Below are 17,640 nucleotides of genomic sequence, written 5' to 3' on the forward strand. Positions count from 1 at the left end.
TGGTTTTTGATTTTGGCCATTTTTAAACAAAACAAAAGGAAATTTTGAAACAAGTTGTTTCAAATTGAAAAATCAAAATATGTTGTGAAAAGGTTTAAATGAAACTTAATTTTGGGAGGCTTTTTTCTTTGTTTGAAATAAACAATTCAGTGAAATCAACGCTAATCTGCAAAACATTTTGTTGCCAATTCTGCATTTTTCACCAAAAATAGTTTATTCCAAAAACTTTCCTCCTAGTTTTAGTCAGGCACTCCGATCCCATTGGCATACAATAGGAATTGGGTGCCTAACTCACTTACATTCCATTGCGAATCCCAGCCTGGGTGTAAACCGGTGTAACAGATCAGAATCAGTCCTACAAGAGTCATAAATATGAACCTGTAAATCAGATATTGCATACCTTTTGCAAACTCCTGGTTTTATCTTGTGTAAGACTTACATACTCAAGTAGAGAAGGACTCGAGCAGCAGAATATGGCTTTGGATCTGAAACACCTTCAGACTTAGGTGGAGGAGAGGAGTTGGGATGCAAGATTCTGGTGCTGATCCATTTCTAGTTTTAAGCCATTTCAAAGCCCAAATTCTTCTCTGAAGCACTGTGTTCAGTCTTAATTTGAATATCTCTTGAATTAAAGCTCCCGGAGTATGACTCTTTGCATACATAATACATCTGGTGTTTCATTTTCCTTCTGATTTACATTTCCTTGGCAGCCCGTTGATGCATGCAGAAGATCTTGTAGTGGATGCAGTAGGCTTTGAAATCATTCATAAAGCATATTATGCACCCAACACGCACTTATTAATTAATTTTAATAAAATAGACTCACTTTTGTGAAATATTTTCAAAATTATTTGTTCCAAGGATATAAATAGATCCCCTCTTAATATGTGTCACCCTCTTTCCTGCAAGGATCTGGCATAATAAATTCAATCATTGTCTATACAACATTTTAATCGTGAAGTTTCTGTTGTGGCCGATTAACAGTAAAATAGATTAAGGCATTTCAGTACACATAAAAACTTAAAGATGTTCTGTGCTGATTTCCACCAGCTGTATGTTTTTTGTTTTATGATGCAGTGCCTTTACACATGGGGCCAAATTAATCTCTAGTGTAACTACTGTATTAATGATTGCCTGGCACCGGGTAGAATCACTTTGCACTGGTGGAAAAGTCTGTTAGAATAGTAGTTGTGCATCCAGTTTGCCCAGGTGTGACTAAAAAATGTTACAGGTTGTGCTGGCCCCAAAATGGAAAACATACTTTAAGGGAAAATATTGAAGTCCTCTTTTTTCCATGCAGATTTCATAAATAAACCTTCATTAATGCAAAAGTTTTCATAAACTTTTTTTGGAATGTTGTTCCACTTCGCCTCTGAATTGAGGGAGGTCAGTGGCAGAGAGCATGTATATGTGGAGAGGGAGAAAAAGGAAAAGTGATGGAAAATGTAGGGGTTTTTTGGGTTTATTTTCCAGTTTTGTCAAAAAATAGAACTTCTAAATGTTTTTTGGTGAAAATTTCAGATTCTTTTGTTGGGAGAAAGGAAGGGAGGAGGCCATTTTTCTTTTTGGGGTTGGGGTAAGGAGGAGAAGGGAAATGTATCTAAATCTGGTTGACGAGGCATCATTATAGGTCCTGCAGGCCAAAACAAGCCCTTGGTTGTAACTGTGCACATCCATTGACTACAGAGGATTTCTATACACATAGTTGATTGGGCCTGTCAGTGGAATTTCATATACACAGTCTCTTAAAGATGCGCAAGAAGGAATAGAATTCAGCTCCCTTTTTTTTTTAGTTGTTTGATCTGCAGGGCTAACAGGAACAATCAAGCATTATTTTTGTCACTAAAGTTGGCTACAGATTTAGATCTGTCTCTGAATTTCACACTGGGTACAGACCTATTCAGTAGGAAGCTGATACCAACATATGGTCACTATTTTCACAATAGAAATGCACTTTAACCAGCAGAGGTAGCAGAAGGGCACTATTAAATCAACCAAAATTGAGTTCAGGCATTACTTCAAAATACTAAGAAAGCAAATAGTGGCAGCACGCTGGTGCAGTGAATGCCAATAATGTTATTAAATGTACAATAACACACTGTTTGTTCGAGAAGGCTTTCAAAGCATTTTACAAACCAAACTGTAATCAATTTGCCTGGAGTTGCATGGGAGTGTATGAAAGTAGGATTTGACGGTGTGTATCTATGTGTAGCTATATAAGCACAATCACTTCACTCACCCATCCCTCAAAGGTCGAGGGTGGAATGTGACAACTGTTTTAAAAGCACACCAGCAGCCCTCTCCAATGGTTTTTGACACTCTATTCAGCTGAAACCAGAGGGCAGTAGTGGTAGGCCATGTAACTATCTGAGTTGGCCAGGGCACTTGGGTTAACTTCCCTGTTTCTATGAAGTGTCATGTAGTCTTTTAATAAAGATCTAAGATCTCCCATGATAAATTCCTATAGACAGTAGCTAGCAACCTCAGACACGGTATCTGTGTTGAATCCTTTAAGATTTCAAGCACTACAAACTACATTCTGCTGCAATCGGGATCAGCAAAGGTTCTCAGGCTGGAGCGCCCTAGGTATAAATTAGAGGACTGCCGTGAGGGCTTTTTGGCTTAGAAATTTGCTCTTTCCCATCCTTGTTCTGAAATGCCCTGAAGGTACTCGGATTCAGGATAAGTAAGCTCATATTTTCCCCCCAGACATTTGAAAATAGCAGTGTAGGGGGAACAAAATTAAATTGACTGGCTTATTAATAGTGTCTTATCTAAACTTACAGTTGCACTTGATGTATTTAAAAATTAAATCAATATGTCTGGGGCATGTGGCTAGAGGTACCTCTTAGCACTTTTTACATATAAAAAACAGCCAGACCAGGACCATACGCTTATAGCCAGAGAATCACATCCTCTTCTTCCTCCTCAGTCATTAGTAGATCCAACTTCAACAAAGGCATCCAGGAAAAAACTTCACAACAAGAAGGCCCAAGTCTAGAAACCCTCAAAAATAGCAATAATGGGAACGTCTCAGTACTGGGAATAGCAGACGGTAAGGGCCAGAAATTCTAAAATAAGTGGAAGGACTGGTAGGAGCCCAGTCTGAGAAGGGGGAAGGAAGAAAGGAGACAACAAAATAAAAGAAAAAACAGCAGATTTTAAATGTAAAAAAAATAAAAATAAACAAAATGTAAGCCTTAAATGCAAATAGGGTAATTTATTAGTGAGTGATGAACCAGTTCACATAAAAATGTGAACTTCTAACAAAAAGTGGTGGATTCTTCATCTCTTGATGTTTCAGATCCAGACTGAATGCCTTTCTGGAAGCTATGCTTTATCCCTGCGCAAGTAACTGGGTGAAATTCTGTGTTCATGCTGGGGGGCAGACTACATAATCTAATGGTCTCTTCTGACCTTAACATCAATGAAAATAAGGAATTACCCATTACTTGCTCAGTACTTGAATCAAGGATGAACTGAGTCTTTTTGGAAGATTTAAATTTTGACAGTTGGGCAGTGTAATACATTGAATAGAAGAGGTAAACTTTAACTGGAACCGAGTGGTTGGTAGAAATTAATAGGCTTCCAAAGTATACAGTGAAATATTATCCGCCTTACCATTACATTTAGTATTAAATAACAGCAGGACAGCCCATCAGTGTCTGCTATATTGAAGAGAACAGTTAATGATGACAACAGTCACCATGAAAAAGTGACACCGTGTATGCCCATCCCAAAAGCCCAGGTAGAAATTCAGACTCCACATTGCAGACTTCCTGATGGTATGGTATGATTTCATTCCAGAAACAGCATGCTCCAGAGAGGGACCGAGCCTGCATTCATTTGATGCAGGAAGTAGCATTGATAGTTCTGCCTTTAAGAAATGATCATTAAAGTGGGGAAAAAGCTCTGAAGTAGTAGGTGTCCCAAAGCATACTCATAGATGAACACCGCCTGCCCCAGCCATTCAATGACTTTTGAATTATGCCACCATACCTCAAAGGCCCTTCACTGCAAGAAAGGAAAAAGTTGAATTAACCTGGAGTATCTGCATTAAGCTTTTGTATGTGGAAGGACCTTCACTGTATCCTTGAATTCAGATATTTCCACTTTCTGTAACCTTACCTCCCACAGATGCCGGAGACCATTATGAGATCTCCTCTTTACTGTCCGTTCATTACCTCTGTATCATTTTACGCTGCAGTCAGAATTCTGTAACATTTGGCAGGTCATATACATTGCCTGTTCAACTACATGAAACTCCACTTTATCCTAACCTAAATCCTGAAGTACTAATCACCTCGGAGAATTGATTTTTTTAAATGACTTCTTAAATGTACAGCTAAAATACTGAATGAGCATTTGTGGAATATGGAATGAACCTGACTTACACAGGCTTTTCACTTGCTTGTATTTCATTTCTTCAGTGTCCTCCGCCTGCTCCATATATATTATAGCAGTGTCCTTGAAACACGGTATTTGTATGTGATAATGGAATTGGTCATATAGTCCTTTATGGAAGGACAGTTCCTAAAATCTTACTCAGGCATGTAGTTGTTGTTCTCATGAATAGTTAGTCCCACTGAGGCTCTGGCTACGCTGTGGAGCCTATGTCGACATCGCTATGCTGGCAGAGCCCCCTGTGGTAGATTCAGCATGTACTGAACAGAGTTTTCCTGCCAGTATTGGAACACAGCCTCCCTGAACACCATTATCTGTGCCAACAGAAGCTCTGTTCTGGGCGGTTTGTCATTAGAGCTCTGTCACTGAGAGGGGTGTGTGTATTTTTTTCACACCCTGACAGATATAGCTATGACAGTATACGTTTTCAGCGTAGACCAGACACGAGGTAATGATGAGTAGAGCAGGGGTAGTCCATTATTTTTTGTCAAGGTCCAAATTTCTTGGTCAAGGTCCAGACTGCAGAGAAAATAATAATAATACAAAACGAATAATGATGTTGGTGATGATAAGAAGTAAATAAAAGGATCTTGGGGTCTATTCAGAAGTGTCTGGTGGTCTGGATTTGGCCTAGGGTCCACCTATTGACTACCCCTGCATTAGAGTGAGGGTTTGCAGGGTGAGGCCCTAATAATACTATAGTATTATCATTACTAGCCCAAAACATTACAGCCGACAGTCACTGCCACAGAGCATTTGCATTCTGTGCTGTCTCTAGAGTACGAAAGAGGAGAGCTAATGTAGCTGTTCTGGAAGCAATTTGTATGAATTTTCCTTTACCTTCGAGAACTGACTCTGTCACATCAGTAGAATGGAGGTCAGTGACGTACAAGTGAACATGCATTAAAAACACTGGGGGAGAGAGGAATATCAAAGCTGATGAAGTGATCGTTGTCATGTGCTGAACAAAGCTTTTATGACCTTATAGTTTGCTTGGGGCAAACAGTTAATTTGTTTCCTTTTTGCAGTGTACACAAGTTTTGGTAGGTTAAAATCAGTATATTAGGTTATAATGAGCCTCCTTGCAGTCCTTCACAATGATAGCTGTTGAAATTACTTACCGAGTCTTAGCTTCACCTCTTTCTGATTGATCTTTTAGCCTTAATTCTAATTTATATTTCTTCCAAACACGCTTTTACTTTTCTATCAAATCCAAGAGTGGAAGCTTATTGTTTAAAATGTTTTTCATTATGTGACATTAGTAGGAGATTGTCAAATCAATCACCCCCATAAACCTTTATCTTCGTCGTTGTGTGTCTTGGTGCGTTTTTACTAGCATAGACTTCTGTGCCTGCTGGGAGATACCTTTAGTTATTCTGGTTATGAGAAAAATGAAATAAACAAATGAATTTGATCTTGGTCTCACAAGTTGCCAGTAGTTTATCAGCTGTTAGCTTTTATCATTGAAGTTAAAAAAACCTAATCAGATAGGACATTTCAAGGTTTGTTGCCAGGTTTGTGTGCGGAAAGAATAAAATTGTTGGTAGATACCACCACCATTAATTTCAAGCTGCAAACAATACGCATTTTAATATGGCTAAAGTATACATCTATGAACAAAGAATGTAGGTCATTCTTACAGGATGGGGAACTCTATCCTGGGAAGCAGTGACTCTGCCAAAGATTTGGGGGTTGTGGTGGATAATCAGCTAAACATGAGCTCCCAGTGTGATGCTTTTGCCAAAAGATCTAATGTGATTCTGGGATGAATAAACAGGGGAATCTTGACAAAGAGTAGAGAGGTTATTTTACCTCTGTATTTAAGCACTGGTGCAATTGCAGTGGGAATACCATGTCCGGTTCTGGTGCCCAGAATTTAAGAAGGATGTTAATAAATTGGAGAGAGTTCAGAGAATAGCCACAAGAATGATAAAAAGGTTAGAAAACATGCCTTATAGTGATGGACTCAAGGAGCTCAGTCTATTTAGCTTAACAAAGAGAAGGTTAAGGGGTGACTTGATTACAGTCTATAAGTATCTACATGGGGAACAAATACCTAATAATGGGCCCTTCATTCTGGCACAGAAAGGTGTAACACGATCCAATGGCTGGAAGTTGAAGCTAGATGCATTCAGACTTGAAATAAGGCGTCAGTTTGGTGGTGGGATCTCGACCACCTCATTCTGCGTTTCCGTCTTCCTCGTCCTCCTCGTATTAAGTTTACACAGTGCTTTACATCTTTAGCAAAAAGGCAGGGTCCTGCCCCAAAGAGTTTACAGTCTAGTGAATACACCACAGGGAAACGGTTCAGGTCCAAGAAAGCATGGTGTCCTCTTCAGAGCGGAGAGAGCCATATTGAGAGGTTTGGTAGGAGAAGTAGGTTTTAAGGAGGAATTTAAAAGAGGGGATGGGAGGGAAAGGAGAACCCCTGTAGTTTTCCGGTTACCTTTGGTTTAATGTGTTTTTTCACTGTTTCTGTTCAGACCTTTTTACATGAAAAATGGTTTTTCAAGGAATACAAACGTTCCATGAAATATTTTTTGTTTCCTTAGAACATTTCCTCTTTTTTACTAAATAGTAAAAGTTGAATTTCTCAGTTTTTTTTTTTTTTTTTTTTTTTTAACAACAATTTTTAGTGGGAAACTTATTTAAACTTTATTTCTTGGGAAATTTCAAAAATAAAGAATTTTGAAAAATGTCTTGCAAAAAGTTTGGTATTTTTAACCGACTCTGCTCATTTTCCATGTTTAAATGGAAGAAATAATCCAGTGTTGCTTCTACATCATGCATTTTTCCCCCTAAACTTTGTAGCATGTGATAAAGTATGAATCGCACCTCTTCCTTCTCCTACCCCATATGTGACATTACATCCTCTTGTCCCAGTGCTGAGCTTAGCTAGCACCTGGTCACATTCTTGACTGAGCACTGCCTCTGGCACTTTTGAGGTGCGTCTATTTTGAAAGGAAGAAAACTGGTGTTGGAGTCTAAGGACTTGACAACATTTGCAAAGTAATTCAGATTTAAAGTGCAATAATTATTTCAGAACAACTCCATGTGTAGACAAACCCAAACCAAACCCAAAAAGATTAGTCTCCGAAAGCAGATCCTTTTTTGGAGCTCTTGTCTCTTTCTTCAGGCCTGCCAACTTCTCCTCCTGCCTCACTACTGCTGTTTTTTCTTTTCAAACGTTTCCCAGAAATCAATATATTTCCTTCGCGGTTAGTGCTTCCATTGTCAAGGCAGTAGGCAGACCCTTCACACATTGGACAGGTGCTATCTGTTGCTGAGAGTAGCTTCCTCTCTCTGCTGCATTACAGTGACTGCTCTGCAGAATAGGTTATACAGCTCTCTTCCTTTTATTCCTTCATAGAATGCATAGATGACAATGTCTACAAGGAAAAAAAGAATCCACTGGAACCATAGTAATCTCAGAAGAAAGAGCGATAACATTTGTCAGGAGGAAAGCATAACCCAAACTGTGGCAGAGAGAACAGAAGCTTTAGTAAAACAGGTCACTTGAACCTCAAGACTTCTGAGCTGGCAAGCAAACTATGTGAGGACAGTATGAAGGGTTCCTCTCAGTTCACTTGTATCTTACACTGTGTAATACTGCCTGTGACGGGGTGACCAGGTCCTGCGGCCTTGCGGCCCTGTCACACCCTGCCCCAGAAAAGGGCTGTGGAAAGGATCCTCCAAGCTGCCTAGAGTGGCTAGGTGGGACACAGCCAATCAGAAAAGAGCTGCAGGGAGCAGCCAATCAGGGCCCAGCAGGCTAATATAAGAAGAGCTGCAGAGCCAGAGTGAGATGACTTTCTTGCTGGAGCTGGAGGAGTGTGGATGGTGTGTCGGGCTGCCTGAGGGAGCTACAGGACCTTGGACAGAGCAGTGCTGGCAGAGACCAGTGGGGGTGAGAAGGCATTCCAGGCTGGTGCCTGGGACTCCACCAGGACGAGGCCCTGAGGTAAGGGTGAAGAACGTGTTTGGGCCGTGGGGAATTGGCCCAGGGAATCATAACAGCAATGCAGCTCAGTTAAAGGGACACAGTAGATGGCTGCTATCTTTAGGGTCCATGGGCTGGGACCTGGAGTAGAGGGTGGGCCTGGGTCTCCCCCACGAGCCACTGGGAAAGTGGCCTGGGCTTTAATGCACCCCAGAAGGGGAACTGAACCCTTTTAGTGGCCCAGCAGAGGAAGGGCCCAGAGAGGGTGAGAACATTGCCTCAGGAAGGGAGCCCTGGAGTATGGCTCGATACCAGGGTGGAGACCATTTAAAGACTGCCGGACTAATTAAGGGCCTGAGTCCAGGGAGGACTGCAGGATAGAAAAGCCAACTGGGCTAGGCTCTTCGTTGGACTGTTTCTCCGGAAGGGATTTTTATTTCACATACAGACTGTGTGTGACTTGGCCGGAGGGCTGAGTCACCGAAGACCCACCACAAACTGAGCAAGAGAGTGCAGGCAAATGCACTTGAACAGGGGGTGCTCACAAGAGGTGAGCGTGATCCCATTACACTGTGTGTAGAGTATAGGTCACATCCCCCTCTAGGGTCCGGTTCACATGAGCTGATGGCCTACTACTGCTGCTAGCTCAGGCAGTAGAGGTCTGTTCTGAAGGTCCTGGGTGCAAACACTGCTCATGTCCCGTAAGGGAGGTTATTGCAACTGCAATCCAGCATCATAAGAAAATTCTGTATCTAAGCAATTGTGGGATTCCACCCAGAGTAAGCATAAAAAAGGAAAGATTCTTAACCAAGCAAGATCTCTTCTTAAGAGGAAAACTCAATCCAGAAGCAGGTGTCAGTTTCATCTCACCCCTGAAAACCAGCGTGCATTCACTTTCCCCCTTCCCCCCCCAAGATCAGATTCTTGTGAGTTTTCATGACACTTCCCATTGTGGCTGCTAGAGATTCACAGACGGTAGGGGGTGAAGATTCACACGGCATTAACCTTCGTATTTAATATCTTCCCAAGTTCTCTGCTGTTGGGGACATATGGTGCCCTGCTGCTCTACCTTACCCCTTTGAGGGTAGAATCAGAGAGCCCTTGTGTAGGCTTAAAAACCTTTCCTCCGGGGAGGAAAATAGAAGGAGCTTGAAGATTTCCTTGTAATTCTGAAATGTGAGCTCCCCTGATGAGCCGATTATCGTACTGCAAGTTTAGAACGAATGGTGAATCACAATGTTTTGTAAGGCTAATTCGTACCATTATCAGTGGAGTTACGCTGTGTAGGAGAAACAACATTAGCAAGTCTTGAATGAGATGTTGGCATGAAAAATAAAACGTGCTGTCAGTCGAGGGCTAGGTTCTGAGAGCTTTCCTCCCCTTCAGCCACTCTGTATGAAGGCTGCATGCATTTCTGACACTCCTATAAGTGCAGAGATTGCTAGTGTCTTCAGAAGCACACCTAAGGGGACGAGGAGAAGGTGAGGTCATGGGTCTACTTGCTTTGCACTGGCCATCACAGCTGGCCAGGTATGGAGGGAACACAGACACTGCCTTGCTAATGACGTGGTGATTATGCTCTCTGGGGACTCTAGACATTGTGCCTCTCCCCTATTCACTGATGGTGCCTTCTCATAGACTCCCTGTCAAATTACACTGGACACCAGCTTTAAGTTTAAGGAAATAGGAAAGCTCACAAAATATCTTACCCACATAAAGAGGTGACTAGGCTGCTACGTGCTACCTTGCACCATCATTGCAAAATTCTAGTGAAAATGGACCAGTTCAATGTGCCAAATCTACTTGCATGCCCCTTTATTTAACTCACTGTGTTGTCATCAAAACCTAGTTAACTCCTGAAAACTCACTTGCCTCTCCACACCCCTTTGTCTGTGGTAGTTGGACGAGGAGGATTTTGCAAGGCATTGTTACACACTGTGCAAATATTAAGGGAGGGGATCTCCTTTCAGTGGAAATCCAGAGTAGCTCCGCTGTGCTTCACTGACTTCAGTGCAGTCAGAGAGATCGGCCTGTCAGTTTTAATTATGACTTGTATTACAGTAGCTCCGAGCCCGTTGAGGGACATGGCCCCACTGTGCTAGGTGTTCTACGAACAAAATATTAATGTTGTGAGAATATTGATGGGAAAATTCTCAGGATCAGAAATGTATTTTTCTCACTGTTGAATGTGAAAAGAGCTGTTTAATGACCAATGGCTATTACCTTTTTTATTCACAGCTGCTTTATTGAAGATAGCTAGTGTGTGCATGCAATGCTAACTTAGTTGTCTCTATTACGACCCTGAAGAGGTCTCCCTGGTGAACTTTCTCCAGGCTAGTGTACTGACCCCAAACCTTGGGTCCCATGTGCTCTTGGTTTGCTGGGACTGGGCAGAGTTTAGTCTCTGGCTCTGGGCCTGTAGGCACACTCCAGATGCAGACCGCATGTCTGACCCCTCTCTTGGTAGTGAGGACCCCACAGTTCAAGCACCAATGCCGGTTCTCCCAAGCCTCCCAATAGCTATTGCACTCTCCCAGAGCTCCACTGAAACTGTGGACTCTCAGATGTTGTTTCCCCCTTGGGGACTATGTGGCAGTGAAAGCAAGGGACCCACAAACTCTGCAAAGGAAATTCTATACACTCACTCACTCTTTTCTCTTAGACAGCACCAGGGATATACAGAGCCATGGGAAAACAACAAAATCTGCCCGCAAATCCTTGTCTCAGTTCCCTCACCCGTCCATGCACTCTTTGGCATGTGGTCAATGCCATTTCCAAGTGCTCCTTGTCTGCCTCTGGTCCTGATACGCTCCCCACTCCCTTTGCTAGAGCAACTCCTTTTGGTAATGTTGCATTCCCCTTTGTCAGGTGACCACCCTGATTTGTATCAAGTCCCTCATCAGCTGATCATCTGCTTGGTTACAAGCCTGCCTGGAAGAAGCGGTTTTTCTGGGAATTAGCTAGCTCAGGTGCTTAAAGTGCCTCAGTTTGAATGAAAGAACATTCAGGTTAATGACTTCCCATTGTTAGCCCTCTGCTGGCTGCAGAAACTTCTCCTGATAGCACCTGAGGTTTTCAGCTCAGGATGGAGGGTACTGGGCTCAGAAGAGTTTTACGCTCAAAAGGGTGCTGACAAAACGGGAGTGTGTAGTTTTGGTATAGATCTATAGACACCTACACTAATATGTCACAATCTCTCTTCTCCATTTTTTTTGTAGGTAACATCTTTGTCGTCAGTCTGTCCATAGCGGACCTACTAGTAGCGGTGTATCCTTATCCTCTCATCCTGAGTGCCATTTTCCATAATGGATGGACACTGGGAAATATTCACTGCCAGATCAGTGGGTTTCTCATGGGCTTAAGTGTCATTGGGTCCATTTTTAACATCACAGTCATAGCAATCAACAGGTACTGCTACATCTGCCACAGCCTCCGGTACGATAAACTCTTCAACCTGAAGAACACCTGCTGCTATCTTTGTCTGACCTGGATACTGACCGTGGTGGCAATTGTGCCAAACTTTTTTGTTGGATCCCTGCGATATGATCCCCGGATTTATTCCTGCACCTTTGCCCAGACTGTAAGTACATCATACACCATAATGGTGGTGGTTATTCATTTTATAGTTCCCCTGTCTATAGTGACATTCTGTTACCTACGGATTTGGATTATGGTGATTCAAGTCAAGCACCGGGTCAGACAAGACTGCAGGCAGAAACTGAGGGCAGCTGATGTTCGGAATTTTTTGACCATGTTTGTGGTTTTTGTCCTCTTTGCAGTGTGCTGGGGGCCGTTAAACTTTATTGGTCTTGCCGTCTCTATTAATCCTTCGGAAGTGGTGCCAAAAATTCCAGAATGGCTCTTTGTCCTGAGCTACTTCATGGCCTATTTTAACAGCTGTCTCAATGCTGTGATATACGGGCTTCTCAATCAAAATTTCCGGAAGGAGTACAAAAGAATACTACTGACTCTATGGACTCCGAGGTTGCTGTTTGTCGACGTGTCGAAAGGTGTGACGGAGGGACTGAAAAGCAAGCCGTCCCCAGCTGTAACAAACAATAACAACCAAGCTGAAATACACTTATGAATCAGAGCAGTGCTATTTATTCTGGGTTACAGTTATGTGTGTATATAGTATATAAAAAGCTTTTATACCTGCACATTTCGAAGCTGATATCATGGGCCTGGTAGCACCAGCCCTTACTAAGTTCTGTCTTTCTACGTATGGCGTCTGAGCACCTTACTCACAGAAGTAATCCCAGAGAAGCCAAGGCTTTGAGTAAGGATTTGCAGGATGGAACTCACTGACTTTATTTTTCCTATGCCATTTTTCACCATGTGTGCCTGGTGAACTTTGATGCAATTGCCACACAGATACAAACAACCTGTGAGAAGCAAAGCCTTCAAAGCACATGTAGATGCAGTTGTAGGAGCCGGCAAAATAGCCATGTAGTTTGAATTCCATCCCGTTAGCATTAAGTAACACTTAACCAAACCTACACTATTTTGAGCTATAAACTGCATGACTGACTCTTTTGTACCTTTTTAGGTTAGTAGTATTAGTCACTAGGGGTCACATACTATGGGAATCCTGGCTTCCACTGTGTCTTTAGGGTTTAGTAACTAGCCAGTACTGGATGCAAGGCGCGGCAAAAGCACTGTTTTTAATTGAATCTATACAGATATGGAGCACACTTGCACTTTCTTTTCCAGGCGGTGAATAAAAATACAACAAATGACCAAATCTAATTTCAGGAAAAGGTTCAGAGCCTAATTCTAATTTTCAGCAACATTCAGTAACGGCCAGCATTCAATCCAAGCGTCTCTCAGAGGTCCTGTGCCGTGAACGTAATGAAAAAAGACAAGTGTAGCGGAATCCCATTCTTCTAAGTCAGATACAGACTTTTAATAAATAAATAGAAAGGAAAGCTCAGTGCCAATAATATTTACACTTGCAGACAAAGGCAGAAAGGAAAGGGAACGTTCACCCCAAACATCTCTCTTCAGAGCGACCCCATTACATAAATGTACTGATAAAGGCAGGTGGAGAGTTTTCCTCCTTTTTACCCTGGCCCGGAGTTGCAGTACAGAAATGGGGGTGGGGAACCTATGTAAAAATGTTTGCACTCCCGGAAAAAGAGTACGCACATTCTCCATTAAAACCTGAGCTCTGCTGCCTGTGTGATTGCTGCAGTGCATTGAGAGCATCAGGTAGGTCCATCTTACGGGATAAATATATGCACAGTGGGCAGAGTTGAGGTTTCTTTAAAATTGGTGGGGGACTTTGACTGTGTGTGTGTGGGTGTGTGCGCGCACATACAATTACCCTTCTAGCAAAGTCAGTTCTTTCTTGTGGTCTTTAAAAAAAAAAAAAATGCCAGTGGAATGAAGTGTGGGCTAATCCTGCACTCAAGTAATCCCATTGACTCACTGGGCAAAATTCTGCTGTCACTTACACAGGTGAGATTCAGTCCCAGCCGGTGGAATTAGGCTGACTTTACACAGGTATAACAGTGGCACCCAGCCTGCTCCTGTTGAAGTCAATGGGAACTATGCTGTTGATATTGTGGGGGACAGGATCTGTCCCTGATGGCAGATTTAGCCCAGCGGGACTAGTCACATGAACAAAGGCAGCAGGGTTTGGCCCTATGTCTGGTCAAAGAAAGGGCCCAATCCTGCATTAGCGAAGTCGACGGGGTGGGTTGGGTTTTTTTTGTTTGTTTTTTGTGGCCATTGACATCAGTGGGAGCAAGATTTGGCCCAGGGGGCTCATCCTCTGAGGCACGAAAGCAGAGATAATTAGAAGGTATTTAGGTGTCTATTGCAGCTGGGTGCCTAATGGGATTTTCAAAAGCATTTAAGCAGATTAAGCACCTAATTCTCATTGATGTTAATGAGAGTGAGGCACCTAATCTGCGGAGGCCCTTCTGAAAATCCCACTAGATGCCCATCTGTGTTTGTAGATGCCTAACTGTCTTTGTAAATCTGGCCCTGAATGTTTTCTGAGAGTTGCTGAACGTCCCTCCCACTGAATTCTGTGCGGGAGAGGAGCTGTGACAAGTTGTCACTTGAAGGATTCGGCCCCAGAAATGTACATGGTGCATCTCTTAAATAAGCAAAATGGTGTAAAAAAAACCCCTGCCATGTGGCATGGCTTATTGCAGTACAAATTGGCGGTGTATTTACAGGGTGCTGTGACAATTTGTTACTGCACCTTTTCAGAATCAAACAGCTCAGCCATTGCAAATGATGATTGTGTTTTAAATGCTTCATCCAGTTAACTCATAACAGGAGCTAAACTGAGCCACGTTTTAAAAATTGGCCTTTGATCCTGCAGACTATGGCCAAATAAGGGTATCTGAGCCCTCTTAAATGATATGGGAACTGGTGCTTTTCACTTCAAACAATGCCTATCTCAGTTTACATTGTCCTGTGCAGATAAAAAACATGGAGTCAAATTTGGATGCAAAAAGCACTAAGGAACTCTTACTGGCAGAGTAGATAGTGCAAGTTGTACTTGTACATCGAGTTCTGTTGCACTGTGATTATTGTTTCATCTAGTTTGCAATTGTTAGATTCACATTTGCAAATAATATTCTTAATATACTAGCTACGCCGCTTTTTAAGACAAAGATATGGAATCCTTTAAAATTTGCCACGTCTTAAATTCTCCCTGTCCCACTACTGAGATATCATGGATTCTTTTATCTTTTGAACTGACTGTTCAGTCAAGGCCATGTGCTATTTTCTCTGAAGTTTGCGTTTTGTACTATTTCTTACTCCAAACAAATCAGATGTCACAGCCAGTCACAGTCAGAAGTGAACTTACTTTGTAACACGAAAGGCGTCCCAAGCAGCCAAACCTTGGGTGTATCTGATCTAGTCCTGTAGCGAGAGGACTACATTATGGAGCCCAAACTGCCTCCGGGGAGCAGCACTCCAGCACCGTGCTGCAGGGATTAGAGGTGGTAGGCTCCTACGCATCAAGAACAGTCACTGCACAACGTGACAATGCAGCATTCTTGTTGCAGCTATCGAGCATGGTGGTGGTGCTGAGCACACTCAGCTTGCAGTGCAGTCAGTGGGAGAGGAAGGTACTCAGGTCCATATGGGAGATGCGCTAGGTATCTACTGCGTTGCAACAACAGGTCCTTTAATCACCAGAGCAGCACTTTACGAACACAGGGCCTGATCCTGCCCCGTAAGTGTGGGATTGGGTCTCTTGAAGGATCTTAATGTATCCTACAAAATGTAAATCTTGCTGTAGTACAATCATTTCAGAAGCACTTTGCTTGTCTTGATGCAGTGAAGGCTGTTTATAAATGAACATGGCAAAGTAGCAGTCATGGTTTGAATCTTGAGCCCAGCTGCACTGGAGTTGATGTCTGAAAGGTAAAGCAGGTGTTAAAAATGGAGACACAGCTTCAACAGGAGAACATGGTGCTGAGGGTGCTTGCAAGTATGGATTGACTCTTACATTACATTCTTTTCAGAGTGCCGCAGGGTGGAATTCCTTGTGTTCGTTTCTGGTTGTGGCAGCCTACAAGCGATTGCTAACTGGGTGCAAGGCACTTATTTTGTTTATATTTGTTTACAGGGGAAAAAAGGGAACTGGATCTTAAATTGGGGATCCTGAGTAGAGTCTCTGTGTCCTTGTTGGTACCCAAACTGGGGTGTTGAAGGAGATCGCACAGCTTAAATGGAGCTAAGCTGGTTTACACCAGCTATGGATCTGGCCTTGAGTCTTGGAATTTGAAGATCCTAATGGGATCTCCCTTACATCCGTTATAAGCCATTCACTCTGGATTAACCCTGGTGTCACTGAATCTTTTAAAATTGCCATAGTTGCCAGGAGTGAGAGAATGTATTTCCCTGAAGGGAGATGGATCTCTTGCCACAAAGTAGTATGTTTTGATGATGCCAAGGAATGTTATTTAAGAATAATGTAACTGAAGTATTTATATACAAATCTACATTACCTTAACAGTGTTTCCATTTCATCATTTGGCTAAGCATTCTTTACTTTGCTGATCAATTGGGGTTCATTAAGAAAACTATTTATTCCCTTTATCTAACAAAACTGTAATATATCATTGGATTGTTTGTTGGGTTTTTTTAGCAAATATGTTTTTTGAAATAAATATCTGAAATGACTCCTCGGCTTTTGGTTATGATTAGAAAGCAGATTGGTATGAGGTACAACTGGCTAAAAGTAGGAACTGAATTCTTCTGGAACATACAAGGGTCTTGGCTGAGAAATTCAGACTGGAATTGGAACACCCAGAAATCTGGGGAGTGTCTTCGGAGCCATGTCTTTGGTCATGTTCACCTTCAATACAGGAAGATGTTGGGGAACAGGAGCCGGTATGCAATGATGCTTCATTCATAACTGGAAAAAAGCTCTTCCTCAGAACTGCCATTAACATCATGCCTGGGATGGCTCTAACTCATCCAATTGTGGGAGGCCATCTACATCTCTTTATTATCCATTTCTTTCCTCTCCTGAGAGATGCTTTGTAACATTATCAATATGGCTGCACTGGTACAGCGGAACCCTTTTTTAAAATAGCAGAAGCAGACCATAAATTGTGCTACTTACAGGTTTTCAGATTTGGGATTTAGACCAGTGTGTTCTACATCCAGTAAATGAATATTCAAGATACTTCTGAATGTGAAATCAGGCATTGATATACTCGGTGATTAAATCACCAGAAGGTCTTACACAGAAGTCATGTATAGCTGGGGGTTGCAGGATTATGGCATAATTTATCAGTGTAAAATGATCTTTCTATCTGAAAATGTGCTGGCATCTCTCACTCCTGTTGAAGTCTCTAAAAAATAATGCTGTTTCTGTTATTGAATTAAAAACTATTTCATGGTTTCTGTATGTATCATTCTGGGATGTATTAGCAGGAGTGTGTGTGGACAAGACACGAGAAGTAATTCTTCCACTCTACTCAGCACTGATAAGGCTTCAACTAGAGTACTGTGTCCCATTCTGTGTATCCCATTTTGGGGAAAGATGTGGACGAGCTGGAGAAAGTCCAGAGGAGAGCAACAAAACTGATTAAAGGTCTAGAAAACATGGCCTACACGGAAGGATTGAAAACAATTGGGTTTTGTTTAGTCTGGAGAAGAGAAGCCTGAGGGGAACATAACAGTCTTTAAGTATGTAAAAAGTGGGGTGATAAATTGTTTTCATTATCCCCTGTAGAAAGGAGAAGAAATAAGGGGCTTAAATTGCAACAAGGGAAATTTAGGTTAGACATTAAGAAAAACTTCCTAACGGTAATGGT

The 17,640-nt window shown here is 42.2% G+C and overlaps 1 protein-coding gene across 2 annotated transcripts in view; it reads left to right on the forward strand.

Moving 5' to 3' along the window:
• The window catches only part of GPR50 (G protein-coupled receptor 50), a 49,772-nt gene extending 33,275 nt beyond the window's left edge, over positions 1-16,497 (forward strand). Inside the window, exons 2-3 of one of the 2 annotated variants that reach the window (XM_067548134.1) lie at positions 11,563-11,924; positions 12,124-12,286. In XM_067548134.1, the coding sequence (XP_067404235.1) occupies positions 11,563-11,924; positions 12,124-12,141 (380 nt within the window). In that variant the 3' untranslated portion in view covers positions 12,142-12,286. Of the gene's footprint in view, positions 1-11,562 lie in introns of both variants that reach the window. The other variant, XM_067548133.1, reaches the window with a different exon arrangement.
• Positions 16,498-17,640: the final 1,143 nt, after the last annotated feature.

This window comes from Emydura macquarii, unplaced genomic scaffold (genome assembly GCF_026122565.2).
Source record: "Emydura macquarii macquarii isolate MOO-44397 ecotype Brisbane River unplaced genomic scaffold, CSIRO-AGI_Emac_v2 contig_1253, whole genome shotgun sequence".
NCBI lineage: Eukaryota > Metazoa > Chordata > Testudines > Chelidae > Emydura > Emydura macquarii.